This window comes from Sceloporus occidentalis, unplaced genomic scaffold, assembly GCF_023333645.1.
Source record: "Sceloporus occidentalis isolate IW3139 unplaced genomic scaffold, rSceOcc1.0.p SCAF_90, whole genome shotgun sequence".
NCBI classification, from domain to species: domain Eukaryota; kingdom Metazoa; phylum Chordata; class Lepidosauria; order Squamata; family Phrynosomatidae; genus Sceloporus; species Sceloporus occidentalis.
In genome coordinates, this window is record NW_028317070.1 from 594,752 (window position 1) to 616,054 (window position 21,303).

The following is a 21,303-nucleotide window of genomic DNA, read 5'->3' on the forward strand; positions in this document are numbered from 1 at the left end:
ACCCCCCCACCACCCACCCCATCATCCCTTCCAGGCTCACCGGGATGGACATACACGTTTGGATTTCTTAAGGCTTCTCCCCCCTGCTCTGACTAACATGGATGTCCCACCATTCCTTGCAATTGAAGGTTGCTCCTTGGCGCAGTGAATGAAGAACATGCAGGGATTGCTAATGGGTTCGGGAAGCGGATCCTCCTCGCTCTTGTCTCTGTGACCATGCCGTGATCGTGTCTGAGGGCCATCACTTCTATCTCCTTTCATTCTTTACCTTACCGTGGAACCTGACGATCTAAAAGGGGGGGAACCGAAACACGGATGTACACTGGAACCATGAAGATTATTTGCCCTTTTGTAACTAATTCATTCTTCAGGTGCACCCTGAGATGCATCTTGTGCTTGTTTTGGATTGGATATTCACAAGGGACTACACATGTTTTACGATTTGGTAAGACATATTTTATACTAATATTAATCAATATGGGGATGGAAAAAAAAAATATATATATATATATGTGTCTGTGCATGTGTGTGCCAGCATGCTTTTCCTTTGCAGCCAGATCTGTGTATGATTGTAACCACAATGAAATCACACTCCTGCAGGAATGTATTACTGTCACTGCAGTCCATTGAAGGAAGTGGTGACAGCCCAGTGACAATAAAGAACATAGTAGTGTGGCATTACAACTTAGTAAGATGAACTTATATCTCTATATACCACCCAATATACCCGAAAGCTACACTATATAGGACTCCTGCTTGTTTTCATTCACACAGACAGGAAGTGAATGCCGGTGCATGCTGGAAGCTCAGACCACTATTAAAATGTATAGATCGATAATTGTATTTCCAATTAAAATATAGGTAATGCAGCCTCGTCGATTTATTGGGATCAACTTGTGCAGCTGTTTCACTCGTTATAGGGAACTGCATGGGAAGTATCCGTTTCACTCTAGAAAACAAAGTATACAATCTAGATGCAGATGATAACAGTGTATCATTCTGAAAGGATACAAACCTCCGTAAGGAAATAGATGTTTTGTATCTATAAGGAACCCACAGGGTTAAAATCAGAGTAGTATGAATGAAAGGTCTTCCTATCCAAAATGTACTAAGGAAAAGTTTTGCCAAAGTAGACCAGAGCAAATGAGCTCATCCAACCACATAGAAGAACGTACCGGTATAATGCAAGGATTAAGGGTTCCGTCCCACTACAAACCAAAACCTCGTGTCGTTGATGTACTGATTAGGACGTGTAAATATATTCACACGGTGGACAAAGAGAGGTTTCAGGATCTGCCATTGTCTGCCGGTTGTGTCTATATACATTATTTTTATTTTTGTCTCTTCCTTTCATATGGACCAACAAGAGATTTTTAGGGTGTGAATGATGAGTGGCTTGGATCTAAAGGATGCATTTTCTTTGAGGAGCGAACGTCAACCGTGCTGATGAAGGATCAGGGTTGTTATTGATCTCGTCTGTTGAATTCCTAGTGTGACTTTCTCCAGCCGCCATCTGGTTTCTGAGGTGGTGCTTGAGGCACGTTGCTACTAGCAACCATCTCCAGGAATGCCTTGTTTCTTTGGAAGCAGATACACAGGTCCATATATCACTGCGCGGATTGCTGTTCACGCTGAATGCTCTCTGTATGTTCCAGGGAAAGCAATGCACCATTTAAATGTATTGTTCCAATGCAGTGACATCCACCACTATTACGAATGCCAGTCATCCGTTAAGGGAGTGACTTACACCCTTTGGGGCAGTTGGTACTGACTGAGAAGAACACTAGAATCATATGCCTCCTATAGACTGTATGTAGGATAAGGAACTGTGCTTTTAATAGCCTGATCATACAGAGTCATTTCATTATTGCCAAGCAGACAGACTTCCCTTTCATTGCTTAAGTAGACATCCCTTTGAAAAATAATAGTAAGCAGTCAAGGATGACTGGTGGATATCTTGATTATAGACAGCCTTTGGTACCAGGCACAAGGGACAGTTTATGGACTCTGGTAGCAATAAGTGTTTTAAAGGGCCGTGCTCCCTTGACATTGTCTTGATTTTGACCATGACAGATGGCTTGTAATTGTAGCTTTCTCACCACTACATCAGCCTACTTGATGCATCGTTCCAGACATTGGTGCCTTCACTGAAACAAAGGGTCATTCATTCCATTTTTTTGTAATTGTCTAAGACAATAAGTGGGGAGGGGGGAACCAAAAAAGGTATTTATAGCAATAGCAATGTTATCAAGCAAAATCCTGCTTTCTTAATGTTTGCATAAGGTCAAGAGTTCTCTGAAGAAAGTCTTTAACGGGCAGACAAGTCTGGGTTCTGCCTTTGCCTCTAGCTCTATGGCAACAGACGAGTCCTTGAACACTTGTTTTCAGCATGGTTGTATGGGTAGTGAAGCTGCACATTATTTTATAAAAATTAAGACAATTATTCCCCTTTACATAGATTGTCAGAAGCATTAACAGGCATTGGCATCTACAAAAGAAATTATAATCCAATTGCTCAGGTTAAGGGCAATTGGAAAAGTAAATTTGCAAGAAATTGTGGCTAAGTGGCCAATACCTGTAACAGTACAATGTATTATTTCCATATGTTATATTTCACCGACCAAATACATTTGATGGCATTATGAGCTTACTTGTTACTCTGCCAGCACTTGAACAGTTAAAGGCAAACTGTACATTTACGGGTCTCTATCACTTTATACATTCACACAAAATGTATATATTAATTATGTGTTTTAATCCCTCAAACACACACCGGTAATGATAAATACTTTGGCTCTGAACCATTCCCCCTTAGCTATCTATCTATCTATCTATCTATCTATCTATCTATCTATCTATCTATCTATCTAATAGATGTATCTAAATGTATTTTAAGTTAAGCTAAAATGCATTTGAAGCATCTCAAATATTCAAACATTTGGGGACAATCTTAATTTTGTTTTGTAGGGGTTTTTTTTAAACTATTCTCCACGTTGAGCGCATTAAGCCACCATGGTTCTAAAATGATACATAAATACATATATATAAAAGCACAGACACATAAGGGCACAAGAAGCTGTATATATTTTTAATGTTCACATATACACGTTTCAGTACACAAATGATAGCAAATATGGATATAATTGCTGCTACAGACTCTTCTCTGCTAACCAAGTTTTCTAGCCAAAACCTCATATATTATGATTCATATCAGAGTGATGCTGAAAATAACTGAGACGGATTATAGCTCTGTATCTCTAAATTTTCACTAACTGCAATCACAGATATGCTGGTATATAACGCTAGCAATTATGATCCTGGGTGTCTTTGAGGAACATAAAAAAATAACAATGCCATGGAAATCAACTGGTTCTCTTAAAAATACTTTTGTTCTTGTCTAGTGCAGGACAACATAACTAAAGTTTTGACAAGTCAGACCCATGGACAATCCACCTGAATTTATCATTACTCTAAGAACACAGTAAATTTTATCTTTATTTATTCTGATGATCAACTTTCGCACATCATATATTAACCGGTGTTAGAAGATCTCAATACTTTCGACCATAAGTATTTTAACATACAACTAACATTTATTCATTATATATATATATATATATATATATATATATATATATATATATATATATATATATACCTGTTAGGGGTACCTTTTTGAATAAAAAATATCTGCAATGTCTTACCCAATATAAACATTAGTGAATTACTGAAGTGTATAGTATATACGTACATGCTAATTTTAATTCTAGATATCATTGATTAAATTTCTGTTTTATTAAACAAAATAGGATTTTGTGTGTCCATCGTAACCTGATGTCTTTCCGATCGTCGATCCCTGCTTAATACTCTTTTGAGATCGTAACGTTGCCGCAATTAAAGATCAGTTGATTGACACTCACATTAATCTATTGGGGGTCCAGTCACCTCTTTGGCTATTAATAATTTTAAGACCATCCATAAAAGCTGTTTCTCTGAAGGAAGCTGATAACATAAAAAACTACTTTATATGCTCATAAGAGCACAAAAAGTTCAAACCCATAAAAAAAAACTCCTTGGATGAACGTGAGGTTGAATACCCCTTGAAGGTAAGAGTTGAGGAGCAGGTTTATTGACTGGTCCCAGATTAAACACCACAGTGGAAGATTTCAATTTGATAACGTCCCATCCCTTTCTGTTTTTCTTTGCTTTTTTTTCTACTGACAATTTTGTAAGGTAATTAAATCGGCTGATTGAAGTCACAGTGGTCATGGGGCGATAAAGACTATTTGGATTTAATGGAATTTAAAGAACAACAGTGAACAGCACAGAACTCTCACAGACCGAGAATTTTAATGGCCCATTCAGGTGCTGACTAAATAGAACAAGCTGAACAAGTTTAATTGAAAGGGCAAACCAGATTAGCTGTATACAATCTTTATAGCTGCAGATAGGGGAATTAAAATTATTATCCCTTTAAAAGACTCATTATTACATTATCAAGATTTAATGTAGGTTAAATAAGCTTCCTTCAGCACAGAGTTTCTAAAACAGAAGGGATTTAACAACAACAACTAAAACACAATAATACAAAAGAATTAGGAAATACTTATACAACTCAATTATGGTGTTGGTTCTGGATGCAGAACACACTGGTACAGTTAATCAAGGCTTTAAATTTTGAATTTCTGTTGGTGTAGAATAGCAATAGAATATGCTATTAGTATTTTAAAATATACAACATTCTATTAGCTCTACCTTCCTGTTTCTTTCTTCTTTTCTATTCCTTTTTTCTCATTCACAGTCTAACCCCTTACCCTTCTATGGCAGGGAATTGCTGGTTCTTCATTCAATTTTGTGCTATACGTTTCCGTGCTTGATGGCTTTTATCGGCCCATTAACACACAGCGTGCCTGAAATGGTATTCTTGTCTTCCACGCGTGGGATGCTGTTATGTGAACTTTGCATACAACTGGATAGCTGTTTTACTAAAAGATAGTCGCAGCTATGGAAACAGGGGTCATTTTCTATCTTTACCATTAGCAAACCGAACATTCCACATGCTGTAGGGAGCATCGAGTTATTATCTTATTATTTATAATCTGGTATAGAGGAATTGTTCAATAGATTAGTGACAAGTAACAGGCCCCTTGTCTTTTTACCTTAAGATTGCAGCTTTTCCTGCTACTTAAGTCACTGATACTTTAGGCGTATCTCATGAAAGTCGTTTTACACGTGCAAGATTTGTCAGTTCTAAGTACTGTAAGATAATTTTCTTTCTTTCTTTCTTTCTTTCTTTCTTTCTTTCTTTCTTTCTTTCTTTCCTCATCCCTTGTCACTCATCCTCTCCAATGTTTTGTCCTCTTTGCGTCTGCTATTTTTTTACCTTCTCTTCTTTCTCACTTTCCACCCCCAAAGCTTTTCTATTCTTTTCATTTTCTATGACCCCCTTCCAATTCTCATTCAGCTGACAGCTGAATACTACAGCTACTTCATTTTGATATTTGTTCAGAAAAGTGCACAAGCAGTGTCTATATAAATTCATAATAAATAATACATGCTGAGGGAATACAAGCACAGCATTCATTTTGACAGTGGTTTAATACCTGACATGTAAAACTACCTAACAAAACTGAATAAAATAGTACAGTTAGAATCTAGTAACATACAAAGGTTAATATGAACCAAGTATGAGTCAATAGCTGAATAGGGTAAATAAAACTAAACAGGTCACCATTTTAAATAAGCAAACTTAAAAACTATCTGGCCAAGAGTTATCATTCAATGAGAAAACTGGCACAAACATACTCTATGAATGCTGTATAACACTCCACAGTTCAGGAATAGCATCATAGAATACATGAAATTGGGAATCATTTTGCCATTATGCTGCAGTTCACTTTGATGAAGTAGAACATAGATATGGAAGTGGTCATAGTTTATATATATATAGCCATGGCAACTTTATATTTAGACTATCTGCAAGCCCAGTGAGCTTTTATGACCAGGGCCATAGGTAGATTTGTAGTGGCACATGCTCTCATCATAATGAGTATTATTAATGATGAATGCATATAGAAAACATATATCCTTTGGCTTTACTTTTCAAGGCATAACATGACATTTTTATTGAAATTCAAATGGAAGACACATGTAGTTTCTTAATGAAATCAGAAAAGTTAAGGAATATTGCAAGTATCCACCTCATTTTACTGAGCTCTATTCAACTGCTGGCCTGTCATACTTAATTATCAGAATATCTTTTTGTTCTATGAAAAAGCAAATAGAAAAATAACATGATTTGTTTAATAAAATATTTATAAGACAACCAGGTACTTATATTAATATTATTATATTTTCTATGTCGAATTGTACAGTAAAAAAGGTTTATTTATCATACAAATACCCTGGAAAACATATAAGAAGAATTTGATTTAAAGTTAAAGTTTATATATTTGGTATCTTTGTAGTTTAAATTAGATGAGACCTGAAAACACCACTGATAAAGTCTTTATGAAAATCCAATGTACTACATTTGAAAAAATGTCTAATAAAATGGTATCAGATCAACACTACAAGCTAATGTAATATTTATAAAAGGCAGGTAACAATTACGATTTTTCATGAAATGGATAAGTAAAATATTATTTCAAAACATAATTTTATTGATATCATAACCTTGTATCTCTCTATATTACTGATATTATTTATATTCTAAAAACTCTTTGTAAATATAATGCTAGATTTAGTATCACCTGTTTAAGATAAAGTACAACCTTCCAAAATACCTCTTCAATTTATTGTACCATATATTTTTATAAAGGCACTGCAGTGCAGAGTAATATCAGGGGCAGTATCACCTGCCTGGAATCTACAACTTAGGATAGTAGCATTTAAAACCTTCGTTATAACTGTCTTAATGGGAAAATATTTTTTTTTCTTCATAATTTATTATTATTATTATTATTATCCTTTATTTATATAGCGCCAACAGTTTACGCAGCGCTTAATACAATACATAAATTCAAGGGATATGACAAGACAAGAATTGACAGACTAAGACAAACCCATACATTTGGTGGAGAGAGCCCTGCTCGCAAGCTTACAATCTAGAGGGAAATGGGGTGACAAACATAAGGCATAGAGAAAGGGTGAGAGGTATTGTGGGGGTTGTATCGATGACAAGGAAGTTCTAGCAGCTAAGATGGTATGCTTCTCTGAAGAAGTGGGTTTTTAGATGTTTCTTGAAAGTTGGGAGGGAGGGAGAATGCTGAAGGTTCCTTGGGAGTAGATTCCAGAGATATGGGGCAGCTCGAGTGAAATCTTGTAGACGGGAAAAGGAAGAGGTGATGAGTGAGGAGCAGACCCTTAGCCCATGGGAGGAACGTAGGGATCGAGTAGGAGAGTATTTGCTAATGAGGTCAGAAATGTACGGAGGAGCAGTATTATGGATGGCCTTATATGTCAGTACCAGGATCTTAAATTTAATTCTAAAGGTAATTGGGAGCCAGTGGAGGGTTTCACAGAGGGGGGAAGCAGAAGAGGAGCGACGTGCAAGGAAGATGAGCCTAGCAGCGGCATTTAGGATAGACTGTAAAGGAGAGAGTCGAGACAGTGGAGTGCCAACCAGAAGAGTGTTGCAGTAGTCAAGACGGGAAATGATAAGGGAATGAACAAGGGTTTTTGTGGATTCTTGGGTGAGGAATGGGCGGATACGAGAGATGTTTTTTAGGTGCAAGCGGCAGGATTTGGCGAGGGACTGAATGTGAGGGATGAAGGAGAGGTTTGAGTCAAGGATGACCCCAAGGCATCGGGCCTGGTTAGTAGGAGAGATAGTCGTGTTGTTAATGGTGATAGCGAATTCAGGTAGTGGAGTGGAGATGGAGGGAGGGAAGATAATGAGTTCAGTTTTAGAAAGATTAAGTTTCAGGTAGTGTTGTGACATCCATGAAGAAATAGCAGACAAGCAATTGGTAATACGGGACAGGAGAGATGGAGAGAGATCAGGAGAAGACAGGTAGATTTGGGTATCATCTGCATATAGGTGATACTGGAGGCCAAATGAGTTGATTAGTTTGCCAAGAGAGGAAGTATAAAGAGAGAACAGCAGAGGGCCAAGGACTGAACCTTGGGGGACACCAACCGAAAGTGGAAGGGGTGATGATGTCTTGCCAGAGAAGTTGACAGAGAAGGAACGGTTAGACAGATATGAGGAGATCCAGGAGAGAGCATAATCTCATTGGAGTTTTTTCACTAAAGCATGTATTGGCACTGGAGTTGTAGTTTCAACTCTCTCTTAATTCATTAAGCATTGTTTATGACAAGAATGGCAAAGCTGGCCCTGCATTATGCACAGGGGTCATTATCTACCCTCTCCCTCCCTATTATCTACCCTTCCTCTCCCCCCTCCCTATTATCTACCCTTCCTCTCCCCCTCCCTATTATCTACGCTACCCCCCCCCCCTTTGTACTTCACTTACCTTGCAGCAGTCCTGTGGCAAGTCTCCCTGCTCTGCCACGGTTCGCACTGCTTTACTGCTGAGCGCCGGAAATGACACTTAGCATTACAAGCCGGCAACGAGACAAAAGCTAGAGGGCTCGCAGAGGGGAGAGAGAGGGGCGCCGAGCAGGTACTGACAACTTGGTAAGCGAAAACCACTTGGCGCCCCTCTCTCTCCTCCGCTTAAAAAAAAAAAAAGGCGCCTCTTCAAAAATGAAAGTGTATAGCCTTCTGACAACTACGTCTTTATTAAAGAAACATCCCTGTGTTTCATGAATAGGCTCCCATGAATAGCAAAGGAAAATATATTCTTGACATTTTTAAGGTGGCCAACAATACTATCCGAAAGAATACTACACGTCTTTCACCAGTACAACAACAATGACTCTATAAACACAGTAATGCTAAAGTAGTAGTACTACTGTTTTTTAAGTAGAACATACCACTTTATTTATTATTTTTTTGTTTTGCAAAGTTTTGGCTACCTCCACTTAAGGCTCTAGCTGATTTCTGCATATTATTTAAATGGATGAATACTATTTATATATTGGTCTTATTAATTAAAACTTCCAATATATGATTCCTTTCATTGATGGTTCTGGCTTCTTCCTACAGAGCATGTGTACCAGTCACCCGTAAATTCTAAATGAATGCTTCAACCATAAATTCTTACTGATTGGGAAAATATTACTTTTTCAACTGCTTGGTACAACTACTGAGGGAACCAATTTCTCTTCCGCAGTCGAAGGTTACAGGGAAATTAAATCTTTCATGAAAACTTTCATTAAAACTTCACTATAGAAACATTTATTAGGGCTTTAGTAATAACCTTAAAACCAATACAATACCAAGAAGATCAAATATTTAGATCATTAATGAGATTGACAAGGACATTAATGATTGCCAATTAATGTCCACATAAGGTATTTCTCAATACTGATCTAATAAACAACTGTTTGTAACTACTTTATTCAAGTCATGAAATTAGGTACTTCCATGTGGTTGTTTTCCATAAGGTCATTCACTCTTCTGATTCATTGATTCTGCAACATAAACAACTTTATAATGCATTACACTAACCCTCTTTGTGTACTTTTTGCCACTTTGAAAGCCGTTTGTGTCTTAATCTGTTTAGAAAAAAAAACATTCTGTCTCCTTAGACTCATTCCCTAAACAATATTTTAATTAAGGCAAGTCAAGAAATTGTTTTTACAGTTGACCGAATCTGAAATGCTTTGCTGAAACTAGAAAAAAGTAGCACTGTAAAAGCTAATTTCTGTGTTCTAAAAACTTCTCTTACAACCTAGAACAAAGACATTGAGATGGAAATTTAAAGTTGGAAACAACAGTCTCAGGTACAGGAGGGAGGGGAGGAGGGTGTATGTATGTTTGTGTGTATGTGAGCATGGATGTCTATGTAAACGTGTATGTGGGCATGAATGTCTATGTATAAGTGTATAGGAACATGAATGAATGAGAGTGTACATGTGTTAGTGAGTATGATAATGTATGTGTGTTAGCATGTGTAAATTAGTGGTAGTGTGTTAACATTTGTGTGCCAGAGTGTATGTTGGAGAGGGAGAAGGGGTAATGAAGGCACAGATAAGCTGTTTGTGACAAAGGTAGCACTCACAAGCCATTTAGGGGAAAAGGTCGTACTCACAAGCTGTTTGGGGCAAAGGTGGCACTTGGTGTCGCTTGGTGAAGTTGGGGGCCCCCCGGGCAATGTTCGCACCAGGGCCCTGTGCTTTCTAGTGATACCCCTGTTCATGAAACCTGTCATTCAATTGTATTTTGTTATTTTTTTTTATTTGTTTGTTAGTAATTTTACTTTATGTTGTGGGTACTTGTGCCCAATACTAAACTAAAGTACTTAATAATAAAAAGAGTACAACTTACAGCCACATCATTTACAGCCATAAAACTTTTAGTATTAGCATCCGATATACATCTTAAAAATGGATCTGAAATGTCTTGAACGTTTATGAGACTATTTGTCATACTATTTGACAGTTGGTCTTCCTCTTACAAGGACACAACACTGTCCCAGGGAGTCCTCTAAGCAAATAATACATATGAAAATACTTTGTAAGCATGCATTGTTTAATGTTGGAAACAAAAGAAAAATATACTTACCTCAGGAAGAAGATGCTGCACATTCCCACCCTCTCTGTGTCCTGATGTTTTGTGCTACTGATTGTATGGGGAATACATTTGCACATGTACATCGGAGTCTTGTTAGACCCCTACCCACAGCTTTTCTTACTGAGCCAAAGCTGGACCTGACCAGTGTTACGTATATCATGTGAAAGCTGATGTGTACAATGATGTAAATTTAAAAAGACCTGTTAGCTATCATAAGCCTGAAGATGCATATGATGGCAAGACTGTCCATTTAAAAGACAAGCTTTCGACAGTTATACTCTCTTCATCAGGTCTGAAGCAATCAGACCTGATGGAGAGGATAACTCTCGAAAGCTTGTCTTTTAAATATTATGTTAGTCCAATAAAAAAGGTATTACCGCATACTCTGCAATACTCTGTTTTTTTACATTGTATATATATATATATATATATATATATATATATATATATATATACACACCTACATATATTCAAGTTTCATTACTTTTCAAATATTTTACAATCTAAATGTCATAATGTTCTTGCTATAGGTGTGTATATGGTGATTTAGCACATTTCATGCCTTACAGCTTCGTACCATTACTCAACTAAATGAGTTTTATATTTTAATTAACTTCACAGTATTCTTGTGTTTTAGCTCAGTAATGAATGATGGGTCAAAGGTTATTGAACATTTTCACTGAGAGAATTATATTATGTAGTGTCTTCATCTTTTGATTTAAATAACTGTTCTTTAAAGAGCCGTCTTGTGTTGTATTAATATGTATATATCTTCATTTCTCTGTTATTCACAATGTCATTAAAAAAAGTAAATATCACAATCTCTGAGCTTCAAGGGAATATAATGATGGTAATTAATCATGAAAGTAATGATTATTTTGTGTTTATTATACAAAGCAGAGGACTTTAATGTTAATTTTTGTTTAAATACTTTATTGATTCACTGGCAGGCAGTCACGGTTTATGTGTTCAACAGAACATTTTTCTGTTCAAACTGTGGGCCAAATGCCCTCTTTTTCTTGCTATAAAACAGCATTTTTTATTATTGAAATCAAGGCATATGTTCCACATTAACTATGTAGAAGTATTCCTACTGAAAACATTTTCTCATTCTAACCACTTGGCTACTAGTTTGTAGTCCCAGAAATGCTTAGTGTTAATTTCGGTAAAAATTATGTTTTGTATTTTTATTTTATGTTGGTGTTGATTTTTTATCCTTCAATTGAAGTAAATTTCTGATGAAATAATCTCATTTCATTAAGATATACTGATGTATCAATATATTGTAAAAGTATCTATATCTACATATACATGTACGTCCATAAAAAAACATAATCTTTACAAACATTTACAATATCATTGCTGGTGCAATCTATTAGTGAACAGAATATCTATGGTAATGGGAATGATGTAAGATTTTTCGGGCTATAACCAGGAATATACATTTGCGTTTTTTATTTAAATTAATTTGGCGATAATTAGATAATTACTTTTTCTTTACTTTTCCTATTTTTGTAGTACTATGAATGCTCTTTTAAATATTGTCTGTATTCTGAGCATGTTTTTATACTACACCAGCTGACATTAATAGTTGTACAATCTGAGACACAACAGTGTGTAGAATTCATCACACCAAAGCACCGAATTGCTAACATTTGTCAGAATAGAGCACTTGTGGTTTAAGTGACTCAGGCTCAATTCTTTAACACATGCTGTGAGAGTAAACTTTTCAACTCTCACAATCAATGAACAAGCACTGAAAGAACAGTTAAGTTCCTAGTATATATGCATTTGAGAGTGATTCATTTTGTTAGAATAAAAAAAAATATTTCCACCTAAATAATGTTTTAGCCTTTGAGACTTTGTATGACTTTGTTAACTATGCACAGCATAGCTTACATAGGAAGCTGATTCTCACGCTAACATAAAATATGTATAAATGTATAAATATATACAGTTGTCCGAGATCTTACTTCAACCGCACAGTCATTTAAGGTTGTGAAAAACTCTGGGCCACATTCCTTGTGTATTCTCTTCATGACCTATGACGTACCAGGTATGTCATTGAAACATGGTTCTACAGGTTTCACAATGTACTTGGTATGTCATCGGTTAAAAACTCTACCATGTTGCGGCGATCACTGGGTTTTGCTGTTGCTACCAGCAGTCAGTCTACAGCAAATTTCCCCTACTTCCGTGAATGTGTTCACTTCTACAGCCAGTCGCATGCACAGATGCAGTCAGATGACAAAGCAATACTTGTAAATACTGTCTGCGTCTCTGTTCTTTGCCTTTCTCCTTCTCACTTTGATCGTGAGACGGGAGAGACTGAGAACAAAAAGAAAAATGTGTTGGTCCCAAGAGCCATAGTTAAAAATAAATATTTTTAAACTGTTATTTTTTTAACCCAACCTTAAGGTGTTAATGATCTATTATGTAGTTTGGTAAGAGTTAGTGGTAAATGTGTTAGGAAGGAGTTAAAAAATAAAACAAGTAACAGAATACAACTTTTAAAAATGTATTATTAACAATGCCTTACATATATGAATGTGTTTTGTTTTTTTTTAAATTACAGTGAGTACACTAAATGAGAATTTGGGGATCATAATTGTTGAAGAAAGACATAGTAAAAACATGAAAATTATTCTCTGAAGCTCATCCATTTCAGATCAAAAGTGTCTCCTATAAACTTCCCACAAACCAGGGCTTCATAAGATTTTCCGGTGGCTGTATTGTGGCTGTAGTGATGGCACGTGATGTCATAAACCAATGCTCAGTGACTAAAAGATGCACAGGGCCTTTGAACATGTGAGTGCCATTTATCTATGTGATGCATAGTTGGAAAAGAGGTATCCAGGAGCAAACCACATATCTTGGTTGTGCTTTCCCCCTTCCAACTCTCACGAGAATGGAATCAATCCATGTAGGGAAGAGCTTCACTCATACTGCAAAGCATCTGAAATTTACTTTTATGATTTTCATGATCACTCTAAATAGATAAATCCTTCATACTAATGTAAAACATATTTTAATATAAATATTATAATTCATTTACATCATTAAAAGTGAGGTCAACAAGCTCATGCTTACCTTAACTAACTGCAGTTTTAGGGATCCTAAAAGTAGTAAAACTTATCTTACCTACTGCACAATCCAGCGCAGTGTTTGACTTTGCTACTTGTGGGAAACATAAAATTCTATGCTGTTTTTAAAACTTAGAGAATGTATTGGGATTAATGAGAATCCTCTGAATGTCAATGTGTATGAATATATTAATCATTTCAGAAAGACCTCTTTATCTTTGCATCAGATATACATCAGAGTAGAAGTATTTGGATTTTGTTTCACATGCAGAATATTAATATGACAAAAGTTTTAGGCAGGTGTTAAAAAAATGATGTAAAATAAGAATACTTCCAAAAATAGACATGTTAATAGTTTATTTTTTAATTAAACAAAATGAGCGAACAGAAGAAAAATCTAAATCAAATGAATATTAAGTGTGACCACACTTTGTCTTCAAAACAGCATAATTTCTTCAAGGTACTTGCACAAAGTCAGGGTTTTTGTATGTATATAGTTAGGTGTATGATTTAACAATTATATCAAACAGGTACTAGGGATCATCAATGTAATATTTAGGTTGACACAATAATTAACTGAAACATAAACAGCTGTGTAAGAGGAATAAAACTGAGTGAGAACAGGTGAGGTAACTGAAGACAGTATAATGTCAAAAGTTATACACCATGGCAAGACTGAGGCCAGCATCAAGACACATGGTCGTTATCCTGACTCTCCCGGGCAGAAATTTCAAGGCAGAACAAGCCTTTTGAAGAAGCACAAAGTAATGGGTAATGTTGAGGACCGTAGACGCAGTGGCTGGCCAAGAAAACTTAGTGCAGCAGATGTAAGACAAATGCTTAATTCCCTTTGCAGTCAAAAGATGTCCTGCTCAGCTCAGTGTTGGCAGAAAATAGTGGGACCCTGGTACCCCATCTACTGTCTAGAGCAGTCCTCTAGCCATCACAATTTGGTCCTTGTCAAAGTAGCTCAGATCCCTACGCTTGTCCATTTTCCTTCTAACTTTGAGGACAAAATGTTCACTTGCTGCCTAATATATCCCACCCACTGGCAAGTGTCATGATAACAAGATTATCGGTGTTATTAACTTCACCTCTCTGTGGTCATAATGTTATGGCTGATCGGTGTGTATATAGTATGTATATATTGTACTACAGTATCATAATAATATTACAGTTAACTCTCACTTAGATGGCCATAATTGTAAACAATATACATTTAAAACCTGTGCTGTCATGTCAACTTCACCTCTTTCTTATTTTATTTAAGTCTTGTATAATTACTGATATAAACATTTTATGTTATCAAGACCAGTCAATTTTTTATAAATTTATAAAAAAATGTATTGAATTGTAAAGAGGATAAGCATGAGCTATAAAATGAATGCAAGTAATAAAATATTTTAGTTATTACATTTGGATACCTAAACTCTGTTTACTTACTCTAAATAAGGCATGGTCTGACCACACATACACTATATGGACAATTAGAACAATTGACCAGTACGCTAACAGGGAGTTTTATGACATTGCATTCTGAATGCATATACATTAATATGTAGTTGGTTCCCCCTTTGTAGCTATAATAGCCTCCACTCTTCTGGGACCGCTTTCCACAAGATTTTGTAGTGTTTCTGTGGGAATTTTGCCTATTCATCCAGCAGAGCATTTGTGAGGTCAGGCACTGATGTTGGACAAGAAGTCCTCGCTCATAATCTCTGTTCCAGTTCATCACAAAAGGTGTTCAATGGGGTTGAGGTCAAGGCTGTGTACAGACCAGTCAAGTTCATCCACACTAAACTCATCCAACCATGTTGGATTCCCACAAAGTTGGAAGCATAGCATTGTCTGAAATATCTTGGTATGCTGACATACCTTATATCATATTATAGGAATTCTCAATTTTTGTGAAAAAAAAATAATAAGAGGGCATCAATTACAATTGGGAGAGGAAGGGTTCCAGAAAAACCCTTCCTACTTGGGCATTCCAAGTAGGATGGCAACATTCTGGAATCAATTACGCACGGTGACTGCAAGTAGGTTTAAGAATCTATTGGTTCTTTTGCAGACAAGTGAGGACATTAATGGGTACACATTTAAACATTGTATTTTAAATGTCCAAACAAGTAAGTATTGTGTATGTGAAAATTTGTTAACCAAAGTCAATAATAAAAATAAAATTCCTCCCTTTCCAAACTGCATCTATGTGGCCTAGATATAATGAAATTTTTGCTTCACAGAAAGGATGGTATCCAGCAAAAGTGATACAGGTTAATACAGAAAGGTTTTTATTAAACATGCACTTGATAAGCATAAATCTATCTGGAATAGTGAAATAATAGGGGACTACTGGGCCGAATGGTTCTTATCTGTCATCAGTGGGTGAAAGTAATGTATGCCTGCATTTGTAAGGCGTGTTTACAGTAATCTACAATAGGTAGAGATAATTTAATGCTGTATTACCATAATGTATAATTTTAACACATGCAAACATATTAAAGGAGCTCTTTACGCCATTTGTTACTTGTTTTAGAGCGGAAACCCCCTGTAGGATTTGTTTAAGACCAGTAAAAATGATTGCATTGTTAATCTGTTTGAGGGGCAGGGCCGGCCCTACAATGGAGCCGAGTGGGCACTTTTGAAGGGGCGGCACTTTGCCTCCCAGCGCGGTTTTTTTTTGTAAGCGGAGGAGAGAGAGGGGCGCCGAGTGGTTTTCGCTTACCCGCTCGACGCCCCTCTCTCTCCACTGTGAGCCCTCCAGCTCGGTCTCTGTGCCGGCTTGAAATGCTGAGCTCCGGAAGTGACGTCAATTTCCGGCGCTCAGCATTACAAGCCGGCACCGTGGCAGAGCAGGGAGACTCGCCGCTGGACTGTTTAAAGGTAAGTACAAAGGGGGAGGGTAGATTATGGCGTCGGCGAAGTTTAAAATGCCGCCCCCCCCAGCCGACGCCGACGCATTTTAAGGCAGCATTAAGTCTTGGGCCGGCCCTGTTGAGGGGGTAAAAATAATTCATCATAATTGGCCTCCTTGATTATCTAATTCATGCAAAAACATCCAGTCACATTGCAGACGTATTCAGGATTTCTATAAAAGTGTGGAATGTACAGTATGTTGTTTATATGAATAAGGTACATACAGACATATAATCCATGATTTTCCATTCTATTATTAGATAATAATGAAGGTGGTTCAGACATTGATCAGTATACCAGTACACCATTTATTGGGTTTTGGTTTTCCTCTTGGCTTGGGTTGAGATGACTCTAACTGTAGTCAGGTTCCCTGTAGCAAATAAACATGCAGCAAATTTTCAGCCAGTTTAGTCTAGTTGGTCTAGGCAATCTGACTCAACTGTTATCTCAAAACAACTGAAATATTTGAGATCATATAGGATTATTTTTTCGTTAGTACTGGTACTAACTAAGTACTGGTGGACAAAGCTACTATAGATATAAAGCACAGAAATGCAAATATACAGACTGACTGCTAGAACACCAGATCTTGTTTGGGAAATAGAAGCCAAAGCCCAACACAAGATTTTGCTGGCAATGAATAGCAGCAAAAAATATCAGAAAATCTAATTTTGCACACAATGAAAAAGTAATTTAATCTTGGTGGATAAAAAAATACCAATTATTCCCTCTTTTTAACTAGTGAGTAATTGTGCAAATCGAGTTATTACACTGAATTCTGAAATCACATTTTACCATTGCATTGAGCTTAATAAATATATTGTGTGGCTTTACCTATGCTAATAAAACATACGGAAATGTTTTGGCAATCATGTGGTGTAACTTTAATCAAGTTACATGTTGAAAAGCAGAAAATATAGGTAGAGTGATGAATTATACCTAAGCAAACTCTAAATATTCCTCAATACCCAGTATAGAGAAAACAGCTAATTTCCATTTAAGCTTTTGTTTCATTTTTCATATGCCTAAAGAATCATTTATATTAAAAGTACTGTATTGGATTTTCTAAATGTTTTTATATGATTAATCCTTGCAGTATTGTATCAGAGAATAAAATCAAATATTATTCTTTCATTTAAAACAGATCTTCACCTTCCTGTCACTTTCCGAACTCAATTTAGTATTGGCCTCTCGCTTCATTGCACACAGTTATAACTAGCAGTAATAATAATGGCTTGACTTAGCAGCAAGAATCCAAAGTACAAAATCTTGCCAATAGGAACTATGAATTAATAAAGATTTTATTATCACTTTCTAGCTATTAAAGCTTGGCACATTGTAAGGGAACAAAGCAAGAACCCATATACAGTATATAGCATTTCATTGTATGGGATGTTATTTCTGTTTATTTGATATTTAGGATTCAAATGAATGCATAAAGATTTAACTGCTATACATCAGTTTAGTAAGTTTTTTATGTAATGTTTTTAGATTTTTATTAAATGCAAAGAAGATTCTATTTTTCCAAATGAGCAAAGAGACAAGAGCCAAAGCCAAAAACATTCATTTATGGTCCATTTGGCCAGTGTTATAGTTGATACGACTCAAAGATCATAGCACACCCAGATTAAGAAAAAAACAAAACAAAAACAGTTTTACAATGCATGGCACATTTGGGAAAGGTATTAGAAATGGGTTGGGATTTATTGACAGTTATAAACCATGCCTGAAAATCAGCATGGCTACTGCTAAGTCCCTGTCTTTTTGCTTCTTGCTTACTCGTATAGCACACTAAACACATATCTATTCAGTATAGTCAGAAATCTGGCCTTTCTGAGAAATGCTGTTTTTAAAATAATAGAGAAAAGGAAAGGTTTTCCTGGACAATGCTTTGTCATTTACTCTAACACAACTATATATAGCTAAGCACATATCCATCCAGTAATGAAGACTTGCCCAGGACGCGTGAGCATTAGGGATATTTTTTTCTTGGAATAATAATTCTGTCATACGTTAGATAAATTTGCTATTGAAGAAACTATATGTTAGTATATTAAAGTGCTATAGATTATCTGGATAACAGGTCGTAATGTTAAAAAATGAAGCTTAAATTACAAAAAATAAGAAAATTTACATCTGAAATATTGCTGTTATGTTACAGCATAACTAAATGTTTTGGTATAATGTATATAGAAAGCTAATTGATATTGATGGGCAAAATGTCTTTATCTCAGTTCATGAACCATTTTGCCATGCAAAGCTATAACCACTTCTGCATCTTTTGTCCGAAATTAATGGTTAGGAAACGGAATTTATTGTTGAAAAACAAATTTGTGCATATCTACTATATAGACATTGCTGAGGTCTCTATCTGATGGTACCCCCTGCCATTAATTACAAATGCAATATATTCAAGAAAGATTAGCAGTAGAGTTCTGCTTCTTCATCGCTGTGACCATCTTTTTTTAAAATTACATATATTTAATATATTAAAATAGAAGGGTACTCCCCAAGGCATTATGGGAAGTACCCTTCTGTTATAAAAGTGGTCTCTGAGGTCTATAAAGAAACAATGAGTCTGGTCAGGTGTAATTTTGAGAGGTCGTGTTGTAGTTTTGGTTCAAAAATGGTCTTTCTGTGATAGCAATAAGAAAAAGCATTCATTACCCACAATGATTATTATAGTGTATGACTTCCTGTTGGAAGAAGAGGGATAGTCATATGTCACAAACAATTCAATCCCAGTTTGTGATTGAATGAATACTTTACTTCAAAGTAGAAAATGTCATAAAATAATGAAAGGGGTGTGTAGAATTTTATTAACAATTACATTTTCTCTTTATTTGCCTTCATTTAACTTCTTTATTGAAGTTCATTCAACTTCTTTTTTCAATGCATATTAACTCCCAGAACAGTGTAGCATATTTCAAGAGCAGTGACTGATTGACCTCGAGCATATTAAAACTGAAATGGTCACTCTGCCCTGATCACTCTGCCTTAACACATAATATAACATCTAGTAAATATATTGAAAACAGATTAACTTTTGGTACCAATGGGTCAAAAGGGTACTCCCTTTGTTTTTTGTTAGTTAACATTGGACTTTTGAGCATTGACTACTAGATGGTCTTATCCAAGTTGATGTCAAATGTAATACTAAAAAAAAATAAATGAAAGGCTTGAACACTGATGGTCTTTTTTGCCTTGTGGCATAGGAATCTTACTTGAGTAACAGTAATGATCGTTCTTTTTCAATCTCATCATTTTACATGTAATGCAATTTCATCATTCAGGTGATGCGCTATCAGTTTTTGCTTCAGTTTTATTTTTTTGGTATTATTAGCATTTATAAAAGCAACATAGGGTCAGATATATATTTCAGCTGCTGTTAGGTCTAAAGGCTTTTAGTGCTTCTTTACTAAGACAAAATGGATAGAAAAGGTTTTAATAGACAGGAAATAGTCCTAAAGTGGCATTTGTGAATTTGAAACAGAGAAACATAGCAATTAACACCAGAGAAGAACCATTCTTGATAGACATATGGTTTTGTTTTTATTCCCTTACTATATTAACCTACTTGGAAGGCGCTTTCATTTATTCACCATCTTTTCAGTAAAGTACAACTTCTTTGTGCTTCATCTTCCTTAAGTTACATGTTGTTCTGTTTGTGTGTTTCTGTATTGCTTACGTACATTTGCATTGTGAATATTAATTCACTTGCAATCTTACATTGGAAACTTGAAATTCATAATGAGCGTAAATTATGCAAATATAAACTTTTTTGTATAGCTCCACATTATGGAGAGAAGCAACAATAAGATGACTTTCAGTAAACCCTGAGTTCTTGGTGAGTTCAGGTAAAATGAAACATTTCATCCAACCAACATAACTTTGTAATATGAATATAAAGGCATGCTAAATCCCTCTTCAACAAAAGGTTTGGGTGTTCCTGCACAGTGAATAGATGTTTTGTTAAGTTTTGTTGAGACTTAATCGAAACGTGTGTTTACATATTAGGTAGTGTTATCTAAATCTTCCTTAAGGGAGGAATATGCTAGCTTGAGCCCTTCATCGTGCACAGTTAATTGTGTTTTTCATATCAGCTATAAGCTGAATATTTTAACCCCAACTTTTGAATTGGCATAAAGGTTTCCAAGATGTAGAATATCAGCCATTTATTTTAAAATACCACATAGGTTAATTATAAAGCATGATGCAAATAAAAGTGAAAGTCAACATCACTAATGTCACATGCACTTGATCTGTACCTTGTCAGCCTCCTTGAATTAGATACTGTTTGGAATGCTTTACCAGATTTCCCTTATCTGCATAGAAGCTTCTGCAGTTATCCTAAATAATCTGGAATACTTAGGGCTGGCCTTAGCAAGGGGCAAGTGGCTCCTACCCTGAGCCACACACACACACACATTGGATGGCCTCTCCCTTACACACATGATCTCCATGTCTGAGTAAAAAAAGAACTCTGACATATATTACCATATCCTAGCACTCTATACTTCTCTTAAACCAGCATACTCTACAAACATAAAGGAGAAAGAGAGGACCCCTTCTTGATTTCCATTAGATTCCTGATACTTGTAGCAATGTTTTCCAGTTAAAAAATTGAAATCAATTATTTTATAATTATACAATTTGTTCAGGTTT

General features: G+C 35.8%; 1 protein-coding gene across 1 annotated transcript in view; it reads left to right on the top strand.

Annotated features, from left to right (window-relative positions):
* The first annotated feature begins 330 nt into the window (after positions 1-330).
* LOC149284586 (glutamate receptor ionotropic, kainate 2) overlaps positions 331-21,303 on the top strand; it is a 274,071-nt gene continuing 253,098 nt past the window's right edge. The window contains exon 1 of the mRNA XM_089496448.1: positions 331-445. Coding sequence (XP_089352574.1) covers positions 331-445 — 115 coding nt within the window. The remainder of the gene's footprint in view (positions 446-21,303) is intronic.